Source organism: Hippocampus zosterae, chromosome 17 (genome assembly GCF_025434085.1).
Source record: "Hippocampus zosterae strain Florida chromosome 17, ASM2543408v3, whole genome shotgun sequence".
Lineage (NCBI taxonomy): Eukaryota > Metazoa > Chordata > Actinopteri > Syngnathiformes > Syngnathidae > Hippocampus > Hippocampus zosterae.
Window position 1 is genome coordinate 12,468,725 of NC_067467.1, and position 21,582 is coordinate 12,490,306.

At 42.5% G+C, this 21,582-nt stretch overlaps 2 protein-coding genes across 6 annotated transcripts in view; one reads left to right on the top strand and one right to left on the bottom strand.

The window, feature by feature from the left end:
- LOC127590232 (G-protein coupled receptor family C group 5 member C-like) overlaps positions 1-21,582 on the top strand; it is a 140,807-nt gene that overhangs the window by 60,442 nt on the left and 58,783 nt on the right. The window lies entirely within an intron of this gene.
- baiap2a (BAR/IMD domain containing adaptor protein 2a) overlaps positions 1,168-21,582 on the bottom strand; it is a 72,077-nt gene continuing 51,662 nt past the window's right edge. Inside the window, exons 7-15 of one of the 5 annotated variants that reach the window (XM_052049672.1) lie at positions 17,041-17,193; positions 12,394-12,636; positions 12,091-12,316; positions 11,575-11,776; positions 11,429-11,497; positions 9,942-10,095; positions 9,765-9,802; positions 2,365-2,407; positions 1,168-1,971 (exon numbers count right to left, since the gene is read on the bottom strand). In XM_052049672.1, coding sequence (XP_051905632.1) covers positions 2,380-2,407; positions 9,765-9,802; positions 9,942-10,095; positions 11,429-11,497; positions 11,575-11,776; positions 12,091-12,316; positions 12,394-12,636; positions 17,041-17,193 — 1,113 coding nt within the window. In that variant the 3' untranslated portion in view covers positions 1,168-1,971; positions 2,365-2,379. Of the gene's footprint in view, positions 1,972-2,364; positions 2,408-3,165; positions 6,671-6,692; positions 6,979-9,764; positions 9,803-9,941; positions 10,096-11,428; positions 11,498-11,574; positions 11,777-12,090; positions 12,317-12,393; positions 12,637-17,040; positions 17,194-21,582 lie in introns of those variants that run through there. The other 4 variants (XM_052049670.1, XM_052049669.1, XM_052049668.1 and 1 more) reach the window with 4 other exon arrangements.

Below are 21,582 nucleotides of genomic sequence, written 5' to 3' on the forward strand. Positions count from 1 at the left end.
GAAAACAAACCAAGTGAGAGCTATAACAAAAGTAAAAAAAAAAAATCAACAACAAAAGCATGTGAAACTGGCTTCCCAAACGACAATAAAAGCCCAACTCTTAAAGCCCTCAGCGAAAAGCGCTCACACCATCTGCTAATTTTCATTTGACAGTCCTATTAGCGCATTGCCTTTTTTTTTCTCCCACACCCACGTTGACCTGCGCCGTCTTTTCTGCTTCACCTCCCTGATGAGCGACTTAATACTGAGAACCAAAAGTGATATTAATACTGCGCCTTATCAGATGAGCTAGCACTCCCGCAAAGCTAATAAGAGCGATAATAATTCCTTTCTGTCTGCACGGGCTTCTATCTGACAGATGGCATATCAATTATATTTAAAAGAGAAAAGAATCAGCGTTACTGTGGTGAAATTTTAGCAAAAAAAAAAAAAGCGGTAACAAACGAAGCAAAACCAACGTACGAAAAAAAGCGCAAGGCACATTTCCCACGCCAACTGGCAAATGCAACGAGAAAAAAAACATTCCAATTGAAGCACAATCTTACTCAACCAAATGACGTTGCGGCCACAACAAACCGCAGCTACAACTCAAATTTACACGTGGTGGGATCCGCTCTCAGGATTTTGCCAGTGGTAATTGATGTCAAAAAATCAGTATTTCTAAAATAATATCAAGAACAGGAAGGATCATCGAAAACCTCGAGAAACGGACGAGCCAACTTGCAGGAAAATGCATTTTCATTGGTAGACAATACAGAAACTTGTCCTGGCAGCTCAGTAAAAAGCGCGCTAACTGCACACATATATCAAAAATAAGCGATCGCAATGCTATCTCCCAAACACATTTTCCATCTTTACATGTTAAAACTTATTAACATGTAAAGCCCACGGCGGCTGTAAATAATGACAATTAATTTTGACAATGACACATCATGAAAAATTCCACAGGAGAAACATAATTATGCATCTCTATTACAAGAATGAAGACGTTTTGTCTGTTTTTTTTGTTGGTAATATAAACATAATTTTACAGAACTATATTCGTCAATCAAGTGAAAAAAAAGTCTTATAGGGAAAAAGGTTTTTTTTTCCCCGCTTGGAAGAAAGATTTCTGCTCGTAATATTTCATTTTTTGTCTTAACATTTTTTTTGCTCACAAAGGCAACAGTTTTTGCTCTTGTAATAACAAAATCTTTCCATTTTTTCATGTACTTAAATGAATGTGAACTGCTGGAATCTAGGCCGTTTTTTTTTGTTTTTTTTGACAAAATAAAAGCACTTTTCTTTTCCCAAAGTGGTAAAATTATAAGAATAAAGTCATCATGTAGAAGAGAAAGTTGAAAGGGCATGGAAAAGTGATCTTACAAGAATCTAGTTCTTACATAATGTTTGAAAAAGTCACAAAATTATGAGAATGTTTTCACAAGAAAAAAAATTGGATAAAAAAAAATATAACTTCAATGTCATAAAACAAAGACAATTCTTGTAACATTCAGCTTTTTTGATGTTACTGAATTTATGCAAATGAATTCTTCATGTATAATATTTTGAATGGACTCCCATAATATTGCAATTTTTTGGGTTGTATGACCCTGACTTCATTCTTGTAAGTAAATTAATGTTAAATTGAAGAAAACTACCGTTTCAACTTTGGCTTCATTTGATTTGTTAAGTTTCTGTATGGAAAAAAAAAATTACAAGGAAATTTTGACTTTATTCTCATAAGCTTGCAAGCTTTGTGTGCTGTATTTCCTTGCCTTTCGTCTTTAAAGGAATGGATCAGGTAAACATCCAAGTAGGGGAACTACTCGTTCAACTTTGAACCCTCCCCACTATATTTCTGTCCTAAAAAAACAACCAAAACCATGCTTTCTAATGGCTGAAACGGGAACTGCAGGCCGCTAGTAGAAAATGGTGGCAGACCGGTCGTCAGTGAAGGTGGGCCGGAGGTAGACCTCCATGGATCGTTCACTGTTGGGAGAGGAGAGGGCAAAAAGAGGGGCGGGGGGGCAAGGAATATGAACCATTAGGGAAATCATTCAAGTCATAACCTAACCAACTGTATGTAGCAGCCACAGCCGAAACCACCGTGTACCTTCCCCGAGCCTTCTATTCATGTTGGCAACCATGTAGCACAAAAACTAATAAAAAGACAAGCATGCAGGGTTTAGCACAAAACAAAACTCCAAAATGAGATGGAAGCAAACGTTGCCCTGCAAAAAAAAAAAAAAAGGCCGACCTCGCAAAATAAATAAAAAATAAAGCCTAATGTAGCCAGACAGCCATAGCGGGAAGCAGAGAGCTTTTAAAAAATGTAAAAAATAAAAATAAAACGATTGGCTGGCGGAGAGGCACAGGACTTACAGAGATTCTGTTCCCTCAGAAGCGGGACAACTCTGGAGCCAAACTGGAAGGTAAAGAGAACCTTTGCGTTTGAATGGTTCACCTCGCAGGTCATGCATTGGCTCATGTTTTGTGACCTCACTGCTTGATAGTCTGCTGCCAGTTGAACATCCTAACTAAACCATGACACCAATCAAAATACAGTGCAACGTCAACGGTGGATTTATTATTATTTTTTTTGTCTTTCAGGTGGAATTATTGTTCCTCCTAAGAAATATGGCAAATACAAGCATGGGGGTCAGATTTTCACCATCAAGACACCTTACTTTTAGATTTCTTTTTTTTTGCATACTGCCCTTTTTTTTAATGATGGCTGCAGTTTGACACCGGAAAAAATTCCCCCTCAATGATTTGCAATCCACCTGAGGTTGCACTGTAATGGTCCAACTGAATGGGATGAGGTGGGGGAAAAAAAATCATGCGTCACATGCTGTAAGTGGCGTCCGTTATCGTCAAGTGGCAAGTGTTTGAAAGTTGTGTGCGTGTGTGTGTGTTGTCGCACAAACCATGACAAAAAAACCCCAAAACAAAACGCTTTAAAAGTCAATGAGCAGGCAGCAGTCACACTGTACATGACACAAACAAACAAACACACACACACGCACGTAAGGGCAAAACAAGTGCTGAGGAATCCACAAGGGGCAGGTTAAAAGTCACAGACACATGCTGGGATAGGCGGCGGTTCACACTTAAGAAGGAAACCTGTTCCAATTGGAGCTAGGGAACGTACGCAAAGAACAGATTTGCCATCACACAACACGATTTATTAATATATAGAGATATGTTTTATTTAGAATACCTTTTGTAAAAAGTCACCATACACTCATGATCTGCTTTTTTTTTATCAATCACATATTCTGATATCCCTCCACGGCATGCATATGTAAAACAACTAATCAGTCTTTTTACAAGGACAGCAACAGTTTGCGAAGAAAGAAAATAAACGACGGAGCCATTGTGGGCTGTACAATCGCACTCGCGCGCACACACACGCACACACACACACACACAAACAAAGAAAAAAAAACACTGAGAGCGATCTGCACAGGAAATCAATAATAAACATGGCTGCTCATCGTCAACAAACTCACAGCGCTTATCCAAGGCAGAGGATTTGCACAAAGAGGACCAAAGTCAATGAGTGTCGGGCTACTCCAAAGAAATTGCAGCAGTCATCAAAAAGGAGCAAACAGTGCGATTCGGTGGACGGACAGAAACAAGTCATATATCGATACACTTTGTAGATAAGATAGATACGCGCTATATTCTTGAAGCTCGCCTGCACACGATAAAAAGTGTTTTGCAGGGGAAAGGGAAAACAGCTGTGTGTAAGGCATTGGGCACACCCGCCAAAAAACCCAAAACAGGAAATGCAACGTAAAGTGAACACACCCCTCTTGGAACACCGCCTGTGCAAAATACTTTTTTTTAGTCTTGCCACCATATTTAAAACAAAATAAAATTTGCAATAATTAAGTTACATTTGTTGGATAAATCATATCGAAACATAACCACCAAAACAGCCCCCCAAAAATCAAAACAATAAAACAACACATATCACTTCAATAGACTGCACTTCCTTGACACCGATGACTACTTTTCTCTGCGCCATTCAAACTTGAATTCATTCCCGGGACACATTCGCAACAGTAAACACACTATCTCAAATAATCGTTTCCAATTGAAATCAATGCAAATGCCACTCATCCATTTCAGCCGGCACCTCAAAAAAAAAAAAAAAAAAAAAAAAAAACAACAACAAAGCAAAACAACCTCCCCCGCCAAAAAAACACCACCAATAACAACAAATTTGTGTTTTAAATTTGTAAAATAGCGCTCTACATATCTATCTCTTTGAAACCATACAAAAAAAGAAGATATTTTTAACTGTAATTACACAATGGACAATGTGCTGTTGCCTCTAGTGTGCATGTATACCTAGACCATGTGGGGGCAGTATAATACAAAGCTATATATATGGAGAGAGTCACAGGTATGTTTGTCAATTTTTACAGAGGATCAAGAATATATGCCTGTGAATAGTTTTGTCTGTCTACAGATGCTTCTCTACTGTTTGTGCTCAAACGTCTTTGCTTCAAGCCACCGAAATACTATTTGTTAGCCCATCTATGGCATTTCCCATTGTGCGTTATAGCAGTAAGCAACCAAATTTCAAGGCAAAGTTATGCAGTTGTTTTCAACACAATGTGTAATTATTAGAGCTGTCAGTTTCACACATTTTTATCGGCATTAATTTAGATGCATTTTAACGGGATTAAATTTTTCTCGCGAGACTAACTTGGCACACGTCACAGTAGATGTTACGTTGCTCTATAAATAAACCAAAAACAAAACAACAAGCGCGCTGCACAGGTCCACGCACATGTTTGTTTTGCCAGGCACGGCAGCGCGAGACACCGAAAACAAAAACTTAAATAGTTTACAGTATGAATGGAAAGTTTATTTTTAAAAAGTTGCCAGATTATTCCACTGACAAGACCAAAGTTACCTGTATGTTTTGCAGTCGTAAACTGAGTGATCATCATAGCACGTCGAGTCTGAAATACCACTTAATGGCCAAGCACACAGCTGACGTGAGTACTCCGCCCCCTCGTCTCAGAAAGACAGCTTTGGATCATTTCAAAACGAAGAAAATGGATGACACGACGAGGAACAAATTTGCTGAAGTCATAGCTAAATGTATGGCTACTGCACGCAAGCCTCTCAACATTGTCCACAGCTTGACTCAAGCTGAAATCATTCGCATTGCATCAAACGACTCCACTAAGGATTGCCAGCAAGAGCCTCCATTACAAGCTGTGTACAGAGATTGTACGTAGTGAAGAAGGCTAAGGTACACCAAGCGGGAGAAGACACTTTCGGGAGAGAAATAAGAGACTAGGTTGATATGGAATACGATGTATGCCATCGATTGTTACTTGTTTGGAACTATTTTGTGTGGAAGGTTACGGTGTTCCGTGGCCATATAAATAAAGCGGGTGGAGCTTCTCTGTGTTCGTCTGACAGTGACGGTGCGCTGAGGCATGTCAAGAGTTCAGCGGTGCAGTGGTAGCGACCTAGCGAACACACTTAAAATAAAACGTCTCCAGTGTTGTCATCTACCCAAGTGTAGTCATCCGAAATTATGTCTGCACAAAACCATAGAGAGACTTCCGAGCAAGAAGGACCAACACAATCAACATAGCCTGACTGCTGTGTTCAAAGCAAACTTGAGAAAACCGAAGTATGCAACCATGGCTTAAATCCTCTATAGGCTGAGTACTAGTTTACCTTAGATGTGCACTTTATAATGTTATATTGCTCTGTTTTGATTCCATAAAAAGAGCTGCTGAAGCAGCTGTTGTGTGACAAAATATTTTTTTCACTCTTGTTGATGGACAGTAATATTGTGTGAGAGATTATGTGTGAATAACTGCTCCAAGTGAAAAATGTTCATGTAAAATTGAAAATCTAAATTGTTATTTCAGTAAATATTTGCATTTTGCACATAGAAAACTGATTCGTGATTCCATGTTGATGAGAGGATTAAAATGGGGAAAAATAGGACAAAAATGTTTTAATTAATAAGTAATCACGATTAATTTTTAGTTCATTTGAGTTAATTATGACAGTTGCATTTTTAATTAGATTAAATATTTTAATCGTTTGACAGCTCTAGTAATGATCTTTGTTTCACATTGAGTTTGAAAGTGAACTTCAACTGTGAGTGCTAAGAAAAAGCTTGAATATGTTTTTGTTTTTTGAAGAAGAAGAATTGTTCTACCAAACTGCTGCAAGACGTTAACTGAGATTTTTTTTCCTCAGAGTTAAAGCAAAAACAATAAATAAATACATTGGACTCACTGCTTTAAACAAATGATTTTATAGGAGAATAACACGACTCTGACAGTGAGGGGGTGTGTTCACTCTCTCCATGCACTGTCAAACAGAAAAATGAATCATGTGTAAGTACAATCGATTACATCTCCCCTGCACAGCCATAACGTGAAAACGCCCCGCCCCACCCTCTGGGTCTTTTGGCACTTTTGCGGTACAAGACCATGATGTCTTCCTTTTTTTTTTTTTTAGCCCCACAAAAAAGACAACCATGTACATGCAAGGGCGAGGGAAAGGGGGAAGACAAAGCAGGCTAGCAAGGGCAGTCTGTCCACACGCGACTGCCATTGCTCAGAGTCCGTATCGCTGCAGGCCGAGCAGATAGGCCCCGCCCCGGCTCTCAACGCAATCCTCCACCCACCAACCGCTACTGTCCCGACAGCGACACCGCCAGGCAGCCAGCAGCACAGCAGCAGAGAGGCAGCAGCAGCACCCAGGACGGACGCCAGGGGGAGGAAGAGAGGACAGAAAGCAGGGATGAGACCGGCCTCATCCACTCGCTCATGGAGTGTGTGTGGAGGCAGAAGAGGGGAAGAGATGGGGGAAAGAAAAGGGGTGGAGGGGGGAGAGTAAAGAAGGCCAGGGGGGAGGGAGGCCCCTGTGCTATCCGCAGCTGTCTGCGTCTGTCACAATGTGTGTTGTCACACAGTCGAAATCAATTTGCCATCGGGACTGTCACTGTGGAACAAAGAGAGAAGGAAGCTTGCCAGGTCGGACACACTCAGAGAGAGAAATGGACAGAGACGGACAAGACAGGACTGGACCGGACGGGACAGGACGGCACACGCGAGAAGGCAGGGCGCAGTTGGGGAGAACTTTGCAATTCTACAACTCCAAATAGCACCGAGGCTGGACTTCACATTGCCTCATTACAAAGTTCCCTCCCTACACCCTCAATGAAAATCATGATTTCATCTCGGTTGCAAGGGATGCTATCTTAGCGCAAGTTAGCTTTTTTGGGGGTAGGGTGGCATCTCCTGCATGAGCTGAAAACTGCCACCAGAAATTGAATTTGAATAACAAATTGAATTTGTATTGTACAATTTGAATCATTGCATTGCCAAACTGAATTGTACAATTTGAATGCATCAGTTTGGAACCAAAGTCCAATAAACTTAAAATTGCATTTAAATGTTGAAATGTCTTTCATTGTCAATGAAAAAGCATCTCTGTTCATTCAAAGCAAATTTGGTTCTCTGAATTAAATTAGCTGCGACACGCATTTATTTATTTTAGCAATCGATGGCAGATGCACAGATCTCTTTTTCAAAGTAGGCCCTTTTTTATTGAAAAATGGCTCAACAGAAAAATGGCATTTCTGAAGCAGCACATCCACTTGATAGCACCTTTTTTAACCCTTTGTGGTACAAGTCATCAGGTCAGGGAAGGGTGAAAGGGTTCTTTCAAAGAGAGGAAACGGCAGGGAATTGGTAGGAAATACATTTCATCATTTTGAATACAGTTTCAAGTTTACTCCAATTCCAAACTAATAAACTCAAATTCAGTTTTTCAATGCAATGATTCAACTTCAACAATACCAATTCAATTTATTTAATTCACTCTCCGTTTTTCAATGTGGTTATTCAAGTCTAGCCATTCAAATTCAAATCTAAATGATTTAATGGCACATATTTCAGGACATAGGGATCTCCCGACAAAAAAACCAACAACAACCCCCCCCCCCCCCAAAAAAAAAGACTGACAAGCAGCGATGGGTGACGCTTGTCGACACAAATAACGCTCCTTCTCAAGCACCCACGAAACACATACAAGATATATACTGACTGACTGGACAGTCATAGGAACGGTGTTAGAGCTCTTATTTCAAAGACAGCGACAAACGCAACAGAAAAGGACAGGTAAGAGGAAAAAAAAAAGATGCATTCAAAAATAAATATTCAAAACTCTGCTCCCCCTTTTTATTTTATGTTGGTTGGTTGTGAACCAAGTTTTATGGTTTCAGAATACAAGTGTTTTCTTAAATAGGATAATTACACTAATCCTTTTAATTAGAGATGCAAGTAAACTTTTTGATATTATCTTTTATTTGCGGAAATTCAGAATATGCCCTTGTTTTATCTCAAACACATTAAGTTTTCATTAAAATAATATAATATGCATTTTAGTAAAGTCCATCCATCCATCAATTTGCTGATCCGCTTAATCCTTACAAGGGTCGCGGGGGTGCTGGAGCCTATCCCAGTCGTCTTCGGGCAGTAGGCGGGGGACACCCTGAACTGCTTGCCAGCCAATCGCAGGGCACACACAGACGAACAACCATCCACGCTCACACTCACACCTAGGGGCGATTTTGATTGTTCAATAAGTCTGCCGTGCATGTTTTTGGAAAGTGGGAGGAAACCGGAGTACCTGGAGAAAACCCACGCAGGCCCGGGGGAGAACATGCAAACTCCACACTGGAATTGAAACTGGTACCTCTGCATTGTGAGGCCGACGCGCTAACCACTGAACCACCGGGCCCGCCCATTTTAGTAAAATATTAAATAATATTCATGACTGAAGGGTTAGGTTCAGCAACAGAATGTGTCATTGGTTTCACTGGTCAAACTTAACTAAAATATCACAAAAAACATTTGTTAAAAAAAACCTCAAAATATATGTTAAGAGACATATCAAGTCATCTCTGATTCAATCATTTGCTGTTCATCTGTGTTATTTTCCCAAACCAAAATTCCTTATTGTTTGTTATTGTTGATTTTAGAGACTCCCATTCGTAAATATATTTCAGTCCACTCTTTTAAACATTAACTTCACAAATAGGAAACTAATTGTGAAAAAAAACGTGACAGATTTGTTTTCCCATTTTGGTATGCAAATGTGAGTCACTAAATTGATACATTTAAATTTAAATGAACTGTAAATTAATTCATAAATGCATAGGTAATATAGCACATTTTCAACTCCTGCCAATCATCTTTTTTTTATTCCTGTTGCTTACAAGCAATCACAAAGAAACAATTTCAAAAACTTTTTTTAACCAATGTGCAACAAACAAGTCAGGTGACACATTGGTATCTTTATTGAACATTCATTCATTCATTCATCTTCCGAGCCGCTTGATCCTCACTAGGGCCGCGGGTGGTGCTGGAGCCTATCCCAGCTGTCTTTGGGCAGTAGGCGGGGGACACCCTGAATCGGTTGCCAGCCAATAACAGGGCACTTTACTGAACATTTGACTAAATTTGACAAAGAAAGCTACATTTTAGTGATTTTTCAAATGAAACTTTTGTTGTATGGAATATGAAAATAAATCGAGAGCCACTACTGGAAGCATTTAAATGAACTGTTTGTCATGTCTCGTGACAGTCACATTATTCTTTTGTGCCTACAAACTCAAAAAGAGATATATTTGTCATCTTCTGTTTTGATTACACCTTCCTCAAGAGAGAGAACCTTTTATTTTTAAACTGTATTAGACACGGCGCAGGCTGGAAAAGACTTACCTTGTGGCAAAGCGGGCATCATAATCCTCAATTGCAGGCTGAAAGAAGACACACACACACCCCAAATAATCTGATGTTAACTTGCCACCAGGTGTCAGCAGACAGCAAGAAAGCCTTCGCTACAAAAGAACATTGCCAAATGCGTTCAGTGACTACTTGTGTGGACTTGTCTCCTACCTGAGTGCCAAAGCCTGCCATGCTGTAGGGCCTGGGGCGGGTCTGCGCCAGACTCTGCGCCAACAATCGGGCGGTCAGGCCATAGTCGGGTGTGGGCAGGGATTGGTCGCTCTCCAAGAGGTTGCCCGTGCTGCTACTCTTTCCGTGATGTAGGCTGGCCAGACAGGAAGAGAAAACCTCAGAGGACGGGTCGCCATGAATGAGTGGACTACAGCATTTTAAAAGGCAAGCATTGCTGAAGCACCACTCTCAGATCAGGAAAACAGCTGCACTCTTTATTGACGAAAACCACACAGACGAACGCCTTTTTATGAGAAACTGAACAGTGGTTCCTTGACTTACAAGCAGGGCCGTCGCACCGAAATCTGGGCCCCCATGATTAATCGTCATGAGAGTGGGTGGAGGTCAGATGGATATATTGCCGAGTATCGATACCAGGTATCGGCATCTTATTTGAAAGTATGGAGGGTGCCGATACCAGGCATCGATAACGAAGGCAAAACAAAATCTGAACTCCTCCAGTAGTTGGCACATCAGAAAGTAAGGTCTTTGGTCACCATTTTTTGTTAGCGTGTTAAATGAAATGTTATGTTTTAAAAGTATGAGCGATATTGGTACTCGGTATCGGTTGAGTACGAGTGCAAGAGTGAATACTCAAACTCGTATTGAAGTGGTATTGAACATCCCTTAAAAGTAGTTTTAATTACATGACACTCGGGATGGGAACCCCTGTCAACTTTGTTGATGCTCCAAGTAACAAGTCTTTCCACCCGCCACCCCCCCCACCCCTACCCCAGATCGGCAACCATGCTTCCAAGTGCACCAATTAAAAAATGAAATCAAACCCCAAAAAAAGCCATGGTTTGCTTCTTCTGGCTTCTTGTTGCTAGGCAAAGTTATAAGGGCTGCCAGCACACATTAACTAATAAAGCTGAGAATATTCCACCTTTCACCCTCTGTCGGTTTTGTGTTCTGCGTCAACGACACCGAAAGAATTTGGGAGGACCAAGTCTCGCCGAGATTTTCACAGCATGCAAGCTAACACAAGTACAGAGGCAGCGCAGTGGCTATATGAAAGCTAAAAGCCAGGATAGGGATGTAAAGTGACAGGAGCCTCATTCACAATGTCAATTCCACCTTTTTCTGCTTTGGTCTGCGTTGATAGTGGAATATGTGCAACACAGAACTAAGGAGAGCTGCGCTGACCTGAGAATTTAGAAACGGAGGCAGAGCGGCAGCTTTGTGAAAAGACGCTGCCCAACGTCATATACATCATTTTTGTTGAAGTCGCAGGCAAAAAGTGTGTGAAAGAGGCTCCAGACACCCACCAGGGAAAATACTCCAAAAACAACACTGCTTGTATCATGACAGGTTTATTTATATGCATTTTCGTAAATGATTCACTGCTCTGTATTTAATATAAAACACAAAAAGAAAAAAAGGAAACTATCTCCATCTGCCGGACCGTCCGAGTCGCCACTGCTTACTTCACTTTGAGCTTCTCGCTGTCGGTCTCAGGCAGCACTCGCGTGTAGGAGAAGGGGAACCAGCCACGCCTGGTTAAAAGAATCACACAACTTATTTCCATGACACAAAACGAGTCTCTAATGGTGTTAGAAGGCATCCATTTTACATTTTGTTCTTCTCATTCTCGCCATAATGCCAGCCGTCACGGGCCTCCGGCACCAGAAGAGTGATGACGTCGCCCTCGGAGAAGCTGAGCAGGGTGCCGTTATCGCCGGCGGCGTGCGAGAAGATGGCCTGCACGCGGGAACGCCCGTTCTTCTCCAGGCCCGCTGCCATGGAGCTGGACCTGGGGAGGGTCCGTGTCTCACCTGAGCAGAGGCAGAGGGTGAAAGCCATGGAAGTGAGAGACGGGATGAGCTCGTTTAAATCTCAAGAGGTAGAGATTACAGGATGTTATTTGTGGCTTTGGTGATGCTAAGGTTGGCAACTGGACCAACTCCTAAAGTTTAGGTCTCCAAGTGATATTAGTCAACAGAAAGTCTCAAATGCAAGACTCGGCTAATCCCGAGAGAAAGTCCTTATTCATTGGATCCAAGTTACTCTGCTGGTATCAAGGTAGGGTCCAGTCCCTAAACCTGACAAACAAAGGAGGTTTACTGCCTAGCATTATCGGATAGCTTACCCACTGGGTTCTTGTTCTTGGCGGGGCCTGGCCTGCGGACAGGGAGGGTGTTGGAGTAGACGTCGCTGACCTGTCTCTGAGGCTGGGCCTGGGACTGCACCTGTGCCTGGGTCTGGGGAGACGAAGGCCTGACTTGGGACAGAGTCCCTCCATCGGTCCAGTATTCCTCCCCGTGGACTCCCGTTGTCCCATTGACCATGGACAGGCCTTCGGGGCCCATCAGCCTCTGCAATGAACAAACAAAGCGGTCAACATGATGTGTGTCCATACTGGTCAATTGACTGAACGGCCGTGTAAGCTCACCGCCTGGTGCCCGAGGCCACCACTCATGAACACAGCCAGCTCGGGAGGAACGGGAAGCGGCTGGGCTCCCGGGATGGGGTCAGAGATAACCAGGTTGGATTTGGAGGTGTGCAGGGGGCTGGCGCCGCTCATGGTGGCGGATCCCATCTGCTGGGCCAGAAGCATGGCCCTCTCGGGGAGCTTGTTGGGGTCTGAACAGGCCTGTTGCCACACCGGGATCTTCTGAGTAAGAAGGTCTTTACCCTGGAAGGACAAGGAAGCGGTGTGTGACAAACACTAAATCTGACACCTTCAGAAAGTGATAATAGATGAGCTCGCACTCTTCTGGGAAGACTTCAGAAAATGTACACGATTTTTGTCATTTATCCAGATGAATAGAAGAGAAACAGGAAATGGTCTTTTCTAAACTGGTCTGACAGAGCTGGAGGAATAGAATGCGAATACAAAGATGAACATTTTGGGTAGACTATTTTTGATTTTGGGATTCAATTTGGGCATGGGGTACCTTACGCACTCTTGCCCCCACAGACCAAAAACACTCATGCTGCAAGGGTGAATGGACATTATGTGCCCTGTGACTGAGTGAGCCTCTCGCCCAATGTTTCCTGGTTTTTTGACAGCTCACTTTGATGGTCATGGTGGATGGATGGTCAAGTCGAAGCCTGCCTCATATAGTACCATGATACTTTTGGGGCCTTCGAGTCAGTAAATGGGTGCGCCTTGGCTGACTTCTGCTGTGAGTATCAGTGGCTGTCTCTGTGATCGACTGGTAACCAGTCCAGATTGTCACACTGCTTTGTACCAGCGGTTTCCTTGGATCAACCTCAGTATACCATAACAGGATAATCTGTAGAAAATGGACGAATGCTTGACCAAGGAGTCTAGTCCAAGCCCTGATCAACCGATTCACGGAACGAGGTTGATCCTTTCTGCATTGACGTGCTGATTGGCTGTCCATCACACAATGTCCCATTACCTGGTGACAAATTGCTGTAGTCTGCTTTTTACTGAGTCAGCTGGGATAGACTCCAACTCGCCCAAGCATGAGAAAATGGGTGTCTAGTCCTATTCATGATCGACTGACTCAAGAGAAGAGGTTGATCCCAAGACCTTTACAGTTACAGTGTGTAAGGAGGTCTCTCTGCATTGACTGATGGGTTTGCAAACGTGGTTAAATCGCCCCCATTTCTTTGGTGACTTTTTATGTCAAATCTGATCGGATCATTTTCAAGTAGGAACGGAATCAAGGCTTCCCAGTTCCTCAATTGTCAGTTTGTTTGGATCTGTGGCAAAAACGCCTACGATAAATGCTCCAGATTTCAGATTTTGAGGGGACATATGGAAAGTAGAACAAAAGGTGTCAGTGGCTGTATACAGATGGACATGTGAAATGACACAACCAAGTATTGAGTCTTAACTGATCTGCATATTTCTGAAAATGCGCCCAAGCAAGCCGTTGTGCATTTTTGCCCTAGCATTACATACCAGCACAGAGTTTCTCCACCCTTGACATGATCATCTAATGCGGAGGAGATCTGAAGCCACTTTCAAGATGGCCAGCCGCTTGGACTACGCTCTCTGAAATCCCATCAAAGCAGTCTGTTTCACGGAGAATCTATGCTTTGACGTGATGGCAGCATCACGTCAAAGCATAGATTCTCCAAAAGTTAGATTAAACTTAGAGGCGCGGCTTGCTTTATTGAGAGTGACACGCTTTAGCTGGAAAAATAAGGCTAGCTTTTGGCACACGGCTGCCGCGTGACGCAAAGTCAACGCGTTGGTAAAGACTGCAGTCACTGAAATAAACACTTAGTCCACAAAGGTTACTCCTCGCTGTGCATCCTTGACCCTCTGCACGCTTATAAAACAACCCGCGTGGGCCAAGAGGCAACCGAGCAGCCCACGCTAGCAACTCACACGCAAGCATCTTTGCAGAACATTCTTTATTTCGCGCATTATTACTGCTCCCTCCTTGTGTTAATTTGTCCTCCTTCCTCTGTTATCGCACACACGTGTATAAAAAACACACCGGGCACCCGTAGGGAGGTTTGCTTTCTTTCAGGTCGTCCCACGCACATGCCCACGTCCTGATTAATGACTAGACTCCATGTTGATGCAGCGCAAACACACACATAGGCACAATGCTCGTCTAGTGGCATCTTCAAGCCCGACATTTCACACCCACCAGCAATCCTGGGAGACCGATGTCTGCGTTCAAGAGGCTCTTATTTCAACTGTCAGCACTGATGTGGGAAAATGCACTCGTGTTTTTTGAAAATCGACTCCAGCTTTGATTCGTATCCACGACGCCAACATCCGTACGGCATTTGGGCCCAATTCTCCAAGGTGCGATGGTAGATTTACGACCTCAGACAACCATGGCTGCCATTGTCTGCAGTCATAAAGGCTTTTTAAATGAAGAGACCCTTATGAGCGCTTAAAGCGAACGTGTCTTTTAATTAGACATTTCTCAATGTGCTTTGATAGCAGGTGGGTTACTAAACAAGAGAGGACGGACACTTCGTCTGTTTTTTTATGACACCGTTTTTTATTCTCTTTCTTAAAGCGGCAGGAGGAAACAAGAAGGAAGATGACTCATTCAAAAGTGCATCTGTGCCGCGACTCACCTCGTCTTCATCGTTTGACATTACAGTGAAGACTGAGTGCTTTATTACTTTTGATGTTGCTATATTTTATCGCGATCAGCTTATTTTCACACTTGAACAGTTTGTGAAAATCAAAATGTGACGATTAAAAAAAAAAAAGAAAAGAATAATAAAATGTGCGAGTGTGGCATGATTGTCCACTTAAGGTTGTCATCCTCACATTCTACTGTCGTATATGCTTATGGCAATAAAAGGCCTGGTCTGGTGAGTGATGTTGGTGTCAGCAAACAAAAGCCAAGTCATGGACATTTTGCCCTCCATGATTAATATTGGTCAGGGCCGGCAAAATATTTCTATCAGACATCCATCCATCCATTTGAAGTCAAGATGGCGCCCGAGTAGGCAGCCGTCGGTCGGCAAGTGCTCTCATGAGCCTTGCTTTTTTTGTTGTTTTTTGTTTTGTTTTGTCATTTTGTGTTTGCTGTTACGTCGTGTGGACCTGATGTGGACTTTTTTCAGCATTTTTTGGCAACGACATTCATCAAGGAGGAAACTCTGTGCTTGGTGGTTGCGCCTTCTCTGCAGCATAGGTATACAAGCACTGTTTTTGCCTGGGAGGAATGTCGGCGCCATTTGACTCGTTGCTGGACAGTCCCGGGGCGTTTGTGTCTTGCGCCTGCTATGGGCAGCATTTTTCACAGCCCCACTTTGTTTAGCGGACAGATCGGTGCTGTTGAACGGTCTGCGGCTAGATGGATATAAGGCTTCAGGAGCCGACGATGAGAAGAAAGGAGCGTTAGCGCGGAGCGCCGATGCGAATGTGGAACTGGGAGTCGCGGCTTGGAATTAAAGTGGATTTACATGGGACAGGAGATGTGAGTCAATCTCTTTTTCGTCAATGGACGCTACAGCTTCGTGTTTGCTTTCAAAACTTTGCTTGTAGCGGACGTGAGCACATTTTCAGCATGACGTCTCTGATCCACTGGTGAAAGGACACTTTGATCCTCTCCTCTTTCATCTATAACTGCTTCAGATAACAAAGTGTATGCAGAAAAGTGGTGAAGATTGCACGGCTGTCTGTGTCCTATGTGTTGTGTTGTATTATTTTTGTTATTTTGACTTCAAAATGGCGTCGCGTGAGTGGCTGCCTTTCCAGCAGCTCCTATATTTTGTTGTTCTACTTCTTCCTTTCATAACTTTGCTGCCGTGAATCGGGAATTTCTCCATTGCGAGACTAATAAAGGTTTTTCTTTTCTTATTTTCCGAACCGTGTGCTGAACGCCATCCCAGCTGTCCTCGGGCAGTAGGCAGGGGACACTCTGAACTGGTTGCCAGCAACTTAGACACAGACAAACGTTTATTCGAAATCTTATTTTAAATTAGTTCAGTAAAAGAAAAAAAATCTTTCCCCAGTGAATTCTCATTAAATTATTCAATAATATAAAAACCTAATGAACTGTATCAGGGGTGTCAAACTCACTTTTGTCGCCGGCCGCATTTTAGTTACGCTTTCCTTTGGAGGGCTATTATGAATGAATTTTGTGAAACCACATCAATCCACATATTACACAGCACTCAACAATTTGATGGATACTTACTTGATGGATTACACATGACAATTTGAAATTTTGGTTCAGACTTCAGCAAGCATTATGTAAGTTGACATACTTGATTTGTTTCCAGATCTGGCCCCCGGGCCTTGACTTTGACACCCGTGAACTATATAAATTGTGGACTGTTCTTTTTTTTTTTTAAGTCATGTATAATACCGCTCTACTGAATAAAAATAAATCTACAACTAATTAAATACATTTTACTTAATCAATCCATTCAGTTATTTCAATCCTCAAATAGCCCGTTGGTAATGTGGGAAAAAAGAAAAAAGAAAATAAAAAAACAGGATGTGAGTGGCCTCTGGGGCCTTCCACCCCTTGTTCACCCCTGCTGTTGAATAAATAGGGCGACAGAAATGGACTATTCCTGTACCTCAATGTGAGCCTGGGGAGTGCAAAGTAACAATAGGGAAGTGTGAAAGGGCTACCTTGCCATGGTAGGCGCTGCCATTTTTGGCCACGGCACACTGGCGATCCACCAGGAAGCAGTACCTCCGACGCTCCTCGGACAAGGCTGTCTTGTATCCCTCTGCGATGAAGGTGTCCAGCTCCGTCTGCTTACTGCTGATGGTCTCCACGAACTGCGTTGGAGTTGGAGGACAGACAACAACGCATTTGGAGCCATTCATGCGCAAATTAATTTGTTGTCATTCGTAGCAAAAACCAAGGATGCCCCACCCCTGCAACCTGGAAACCCACCCATCGTTTTATCAGCAAGAGTTCCAGTTTCTTTTGCAGTTTGCGTGTCCAGGTGACACTTTGTGCAGAATTAGTATTAATACGGTACATTCCCAATTTGACAGATCAGCCGTCTTTCTTTCCTTTACGGTTTCACCGACTCAGTTTGAGTTCATCACAATTTATGTAAATGAAAGCATCCAATGAGTTTTACTTGATGGGGCCATGCTGAAAAAAAAGTACATTGTGAGGGGGGGGGGTCATGTTGAAAAAAAAAATTGACTTCAGTCATCATCGTACAACAAGGTTGATGCTTTGAACACTGAGAATTTCCTTAGCTTCTTTTCCCTTATATCTGAACACTGGAATTGATTTTCTTGTCATATTTTGAAGGAAAAAAGGCACTCTCTCTTTCCTCTTTGATATTTTGCAATTTTTTTCCTTCTATAATATGTGCCCCCCCCCTTCCTTCAATATGAATATGTTTACATTATTGAAAAACATTGTCAACTTTTGACAAATTTTCCTTTCCTTTGAATACAATACTGTAGAGTACTGTTCAATACTTTTTGCTTCGAATGTTGCTATTTTTTCTAAATTATTTATCGTCACTGAGTGTTTGGAGTAATTGTCATCATTTTTGCATAATGCACAATAATGCCTCCCCCCACCCACCCCCAAAATGTTTTTCTCCTCTAGATATGTTTATTTTGAAATCAAATGACGGCTTCTTTCATTCCTTATGATGATTTTTAAACACTTTCTGGGCTCTATTTTTGCACAAGTTGTTATTTGTCACAAATTCTTGAAATACTGCATTTCTTCATTTAAAAAGATGCCCATTCCCACCGAATTTTGTCATATAAAATGATTATTTAGTTGAGCAATGTCGCATCTTTTCCCGACAAATGTATTTTCTTGTGAAATGACAAGACAGTGTATGCAAAAACTTGGACTTGACTCTTAGTACAACTGCTTGCCGTGACTTTCAGGGTGCAAGACAGCAAATGAGCGACATCCTGCTGTACTTTGCTTTTGCTCTAAAAATAGCACGTGCCAAGTTCACTGCAAGACCCCCCCAAAAAGATCCAGTGGCTGTGACGTGCCGCTCCAGGAGTCCGACAGACTATTTATTTTCAGGAAAGGGCTCATATTTTGCCAGTTGTGTTCAGGGCATGATTGATTCGCACATTTAGATACTTTGAGAAATCCACTTTTTATGGATCGGATACAAATGGGTGGTCCTCGGCAGCCATCATGATAATCAGCTAAGATGGGTGAAAACCTAGAGCCCCTTTTAAATGTCGAAAACAGTGTCATGCAAAGACACCGTCACCCGTAGTGTAAACAGCGACTTCCCCAATGAGTGCGACTCCATTATGTCAAAGCCGAAAGGTTAGCAGAGCTGCACTGAAATGCCATGGAAATGTCGACTAGAAGAGCCAAACTTTATTCGGGGTTAATAAGACGGACAGCAAATGGTGGCAGGTGTGCGCTGACTCTCACTTAAAACTCGATGCCTAACATCCACTAACTCATGGGAGAAATGGTAGTGAAAGAGTTTAACGTGAGGGAGTCCACACTTGTGCAAGCATATTTTGTGGTTCTGCGTTCCATGGCCCTCTTAAAATAAAAAATCCACAAAGCCCTGCTGCCCCAACAGGTTTATGTCAAATAATCGTCACCGCTGTATTTATTTGCAGCGATCCAAATAAACAAGTGGCTCTCGGCTGTGTCGGTGCATAAACGACACAGAATGAACAGGGAAAAAAACAGCCTTTTTGCCAAATGACAAATCAATTTTCCTTCCCCGAGAGCGGTCTGACCTTCTTCTGCTCTTGCTGGACACGTTGAAATCAAATTCAAAGCTTCCAATCTGGTTCACGTCCAGGCAGGGCAATTGAAGCCGTCACACCGGCTGACAAGTTGCAAATCTTTACCCACATTTTTCCCCAAGATTTTATTCATCTACAGTGTGAAAGCACTTTTTCTACTTTTGCTGACTCACCCGGTGCAGAAAAAAGGTGAAAAATATGCCGTGGTGGGCACATTTAATAGTAGTCGCGAGTGAGGTCGCATCAAAAAAGGCACTGCTATTAAAATCATCACAGACCCGCAGACGATCCTTATTCCTACTTTTCCCACCTTTTTTTTTACAACCTCGTCTACTCTCTCACACTTTGACAAAATAATTACAGTTCAATAATAATCCTCTTGTCAAGGGAAAAAAAAAAAAAAAAAAAAAAGAATCTCATTCCTCCGAGCACTCTTAACTTATTCAGTGCCAGCCAATTCTGGACCAAGTCTGAAAAGACGTTTAAAAACGTCTTTGGGAGTGAATGAGTTAGGGTCAGTGAAGTAACCCAAGACAATTAGCCGAGCGGGAAAAGCCCGACCAGAGACACAAGGCGCTATTCCACATCTCGGCTAGGATGTCTCGTGGTGCTAAAGGTCACCAGCAGAGAAAGGAAGTTTCGACATCAGCTGGGTATGACTCCCACTGGCCTTCTGTGGAGGTGGCATGATGAAAAAAAACAAAAATAAAAACCAAAAAAAACACTGAGTGCCGATACCAGCCCTATTTTGAGGTATCGATCTTGCGATGACTGCTGATACCAACTACTGATACTAAGAGCAAACAAAATCAGAACGAAATAATGAAGGAAAATATTGTAGATGAAAAGTACCACAGGTATCGGTGGATATTCAATGCAAGACCAATTGTTGGGAGTCAGGCGGAAATTCTGTGTGCAAATGTTTTGTATTTTTTCCACACATTGAGGCTGTTGGTTTGAGGCCACATCAATTGTTGTTTGTTCACATTATTGAGCTGTTTGAAAATCGTTTGGGAACAAACGCTCTTCCCTTACTCTAAGGGAGCCTTGCAGCATTCTGTTGCCTCAAGATTAAGAGTCTGGATGAGTTTTTTTGACAAGAACGAGTGAACATAAGCAGCGCAGCTACATTAGACGAATCAGTTTTGTGAAAAATGGGATCAAGCATTTTATTTAGCGCATCACTCATGGCATCCAAGACTTTTGGAAAAAGAGCTTGGTAAGATGATGCAACCGTCGAGTCACTTGCTTTTGTGACATATTCAAGACCATAAGTGCAGACTTAGTCTTTGAATCAAGGACAGCAAAATAAATTTGGATTTTTGTATGTGTGTGAATGTCTGTTAAAATTATGATTTCTGTAAATCTGTGGTGATTTCGGTGTGGCAGTGAGTTGATATCAGTAATAAGGATACGTAATATCTGACACACATTTTACAAAACAGTCTTCAACAAAAAAACAACAAAAATAGTCAATGTGCAGGGGGGCGGGGGATTACAGTGGAAAAGGTGCATTCAAGAGTTCAGTAGTACTTCTTTTTTGGGGGCGATGTTTTTAAACGGAATTCACTTGCCGAATTAAGGCAACTCCGAGCTTTCACAACAACTTTTCTTGTGGGAATTCAAAAGCTTGAAGCGCCGCGTGTCTCTTCCTTCATCATCAATACTCTCTGGAATCAAAAGAAGCGCAGCGAAAACGCTCCGGGACGCACAGAAAAAAAAAGAAAAAAAAAAGGCGCCGCATCTCCTACAAAGCCATTCTTCTTTTGCTGCACCAAAAGGTTAGTGAACGTGTCGTGTTGCCTCACTAGCGCGTGCGCGGGCTTTTTTAGTTGGTAGCGACTGCCTCTTTGGGCCGGCAAACCTCGGTCCACACGGCCTTTCCGCTTAATGAGCCGTTTCACATTTTGACAGCAACTTTATACGACTGATGAGACATGTGTGCGAGTGTGTAGCGGACACAGAGAGGCGGACACAAAAGTGCAATGGTGGAGAAGTGAAGCGAATGAATACAAAGCGCCATATGTTTCCAGTGACGCACTACACTCAGATTTTTCGGATTACAAACACCGCATGGATGAGGAAGTACTAAAATATTACATATATTGCGGAAACTGATCAATCCCATTCTACTTGAATGCATCTGTCAATTCAACATGATTTCATTCATTCATTCATTCATTCATTCATCTTCCGAGCCGCTTGGTCCTCACTAGGGTCGCGGGGGGTGCTGGAGCCTATCCCAGCTGTCTTCGGGCAGTAGGCGGGGGACACCCTGAATCGGTTGCCAGCCAATCGCAGGGCACACAGAAACGAACAACCATTCGCCCTCACACTCACAACTAGGGACAATTTAGAGTGTTCAATCAGCCTGCCACACATGTTTTTGGAATGTGGGAGGAAACCGGAGCACCCGGAGAAAACCCACGCAGGCCCGGGGAGAACATGCAAACTCCA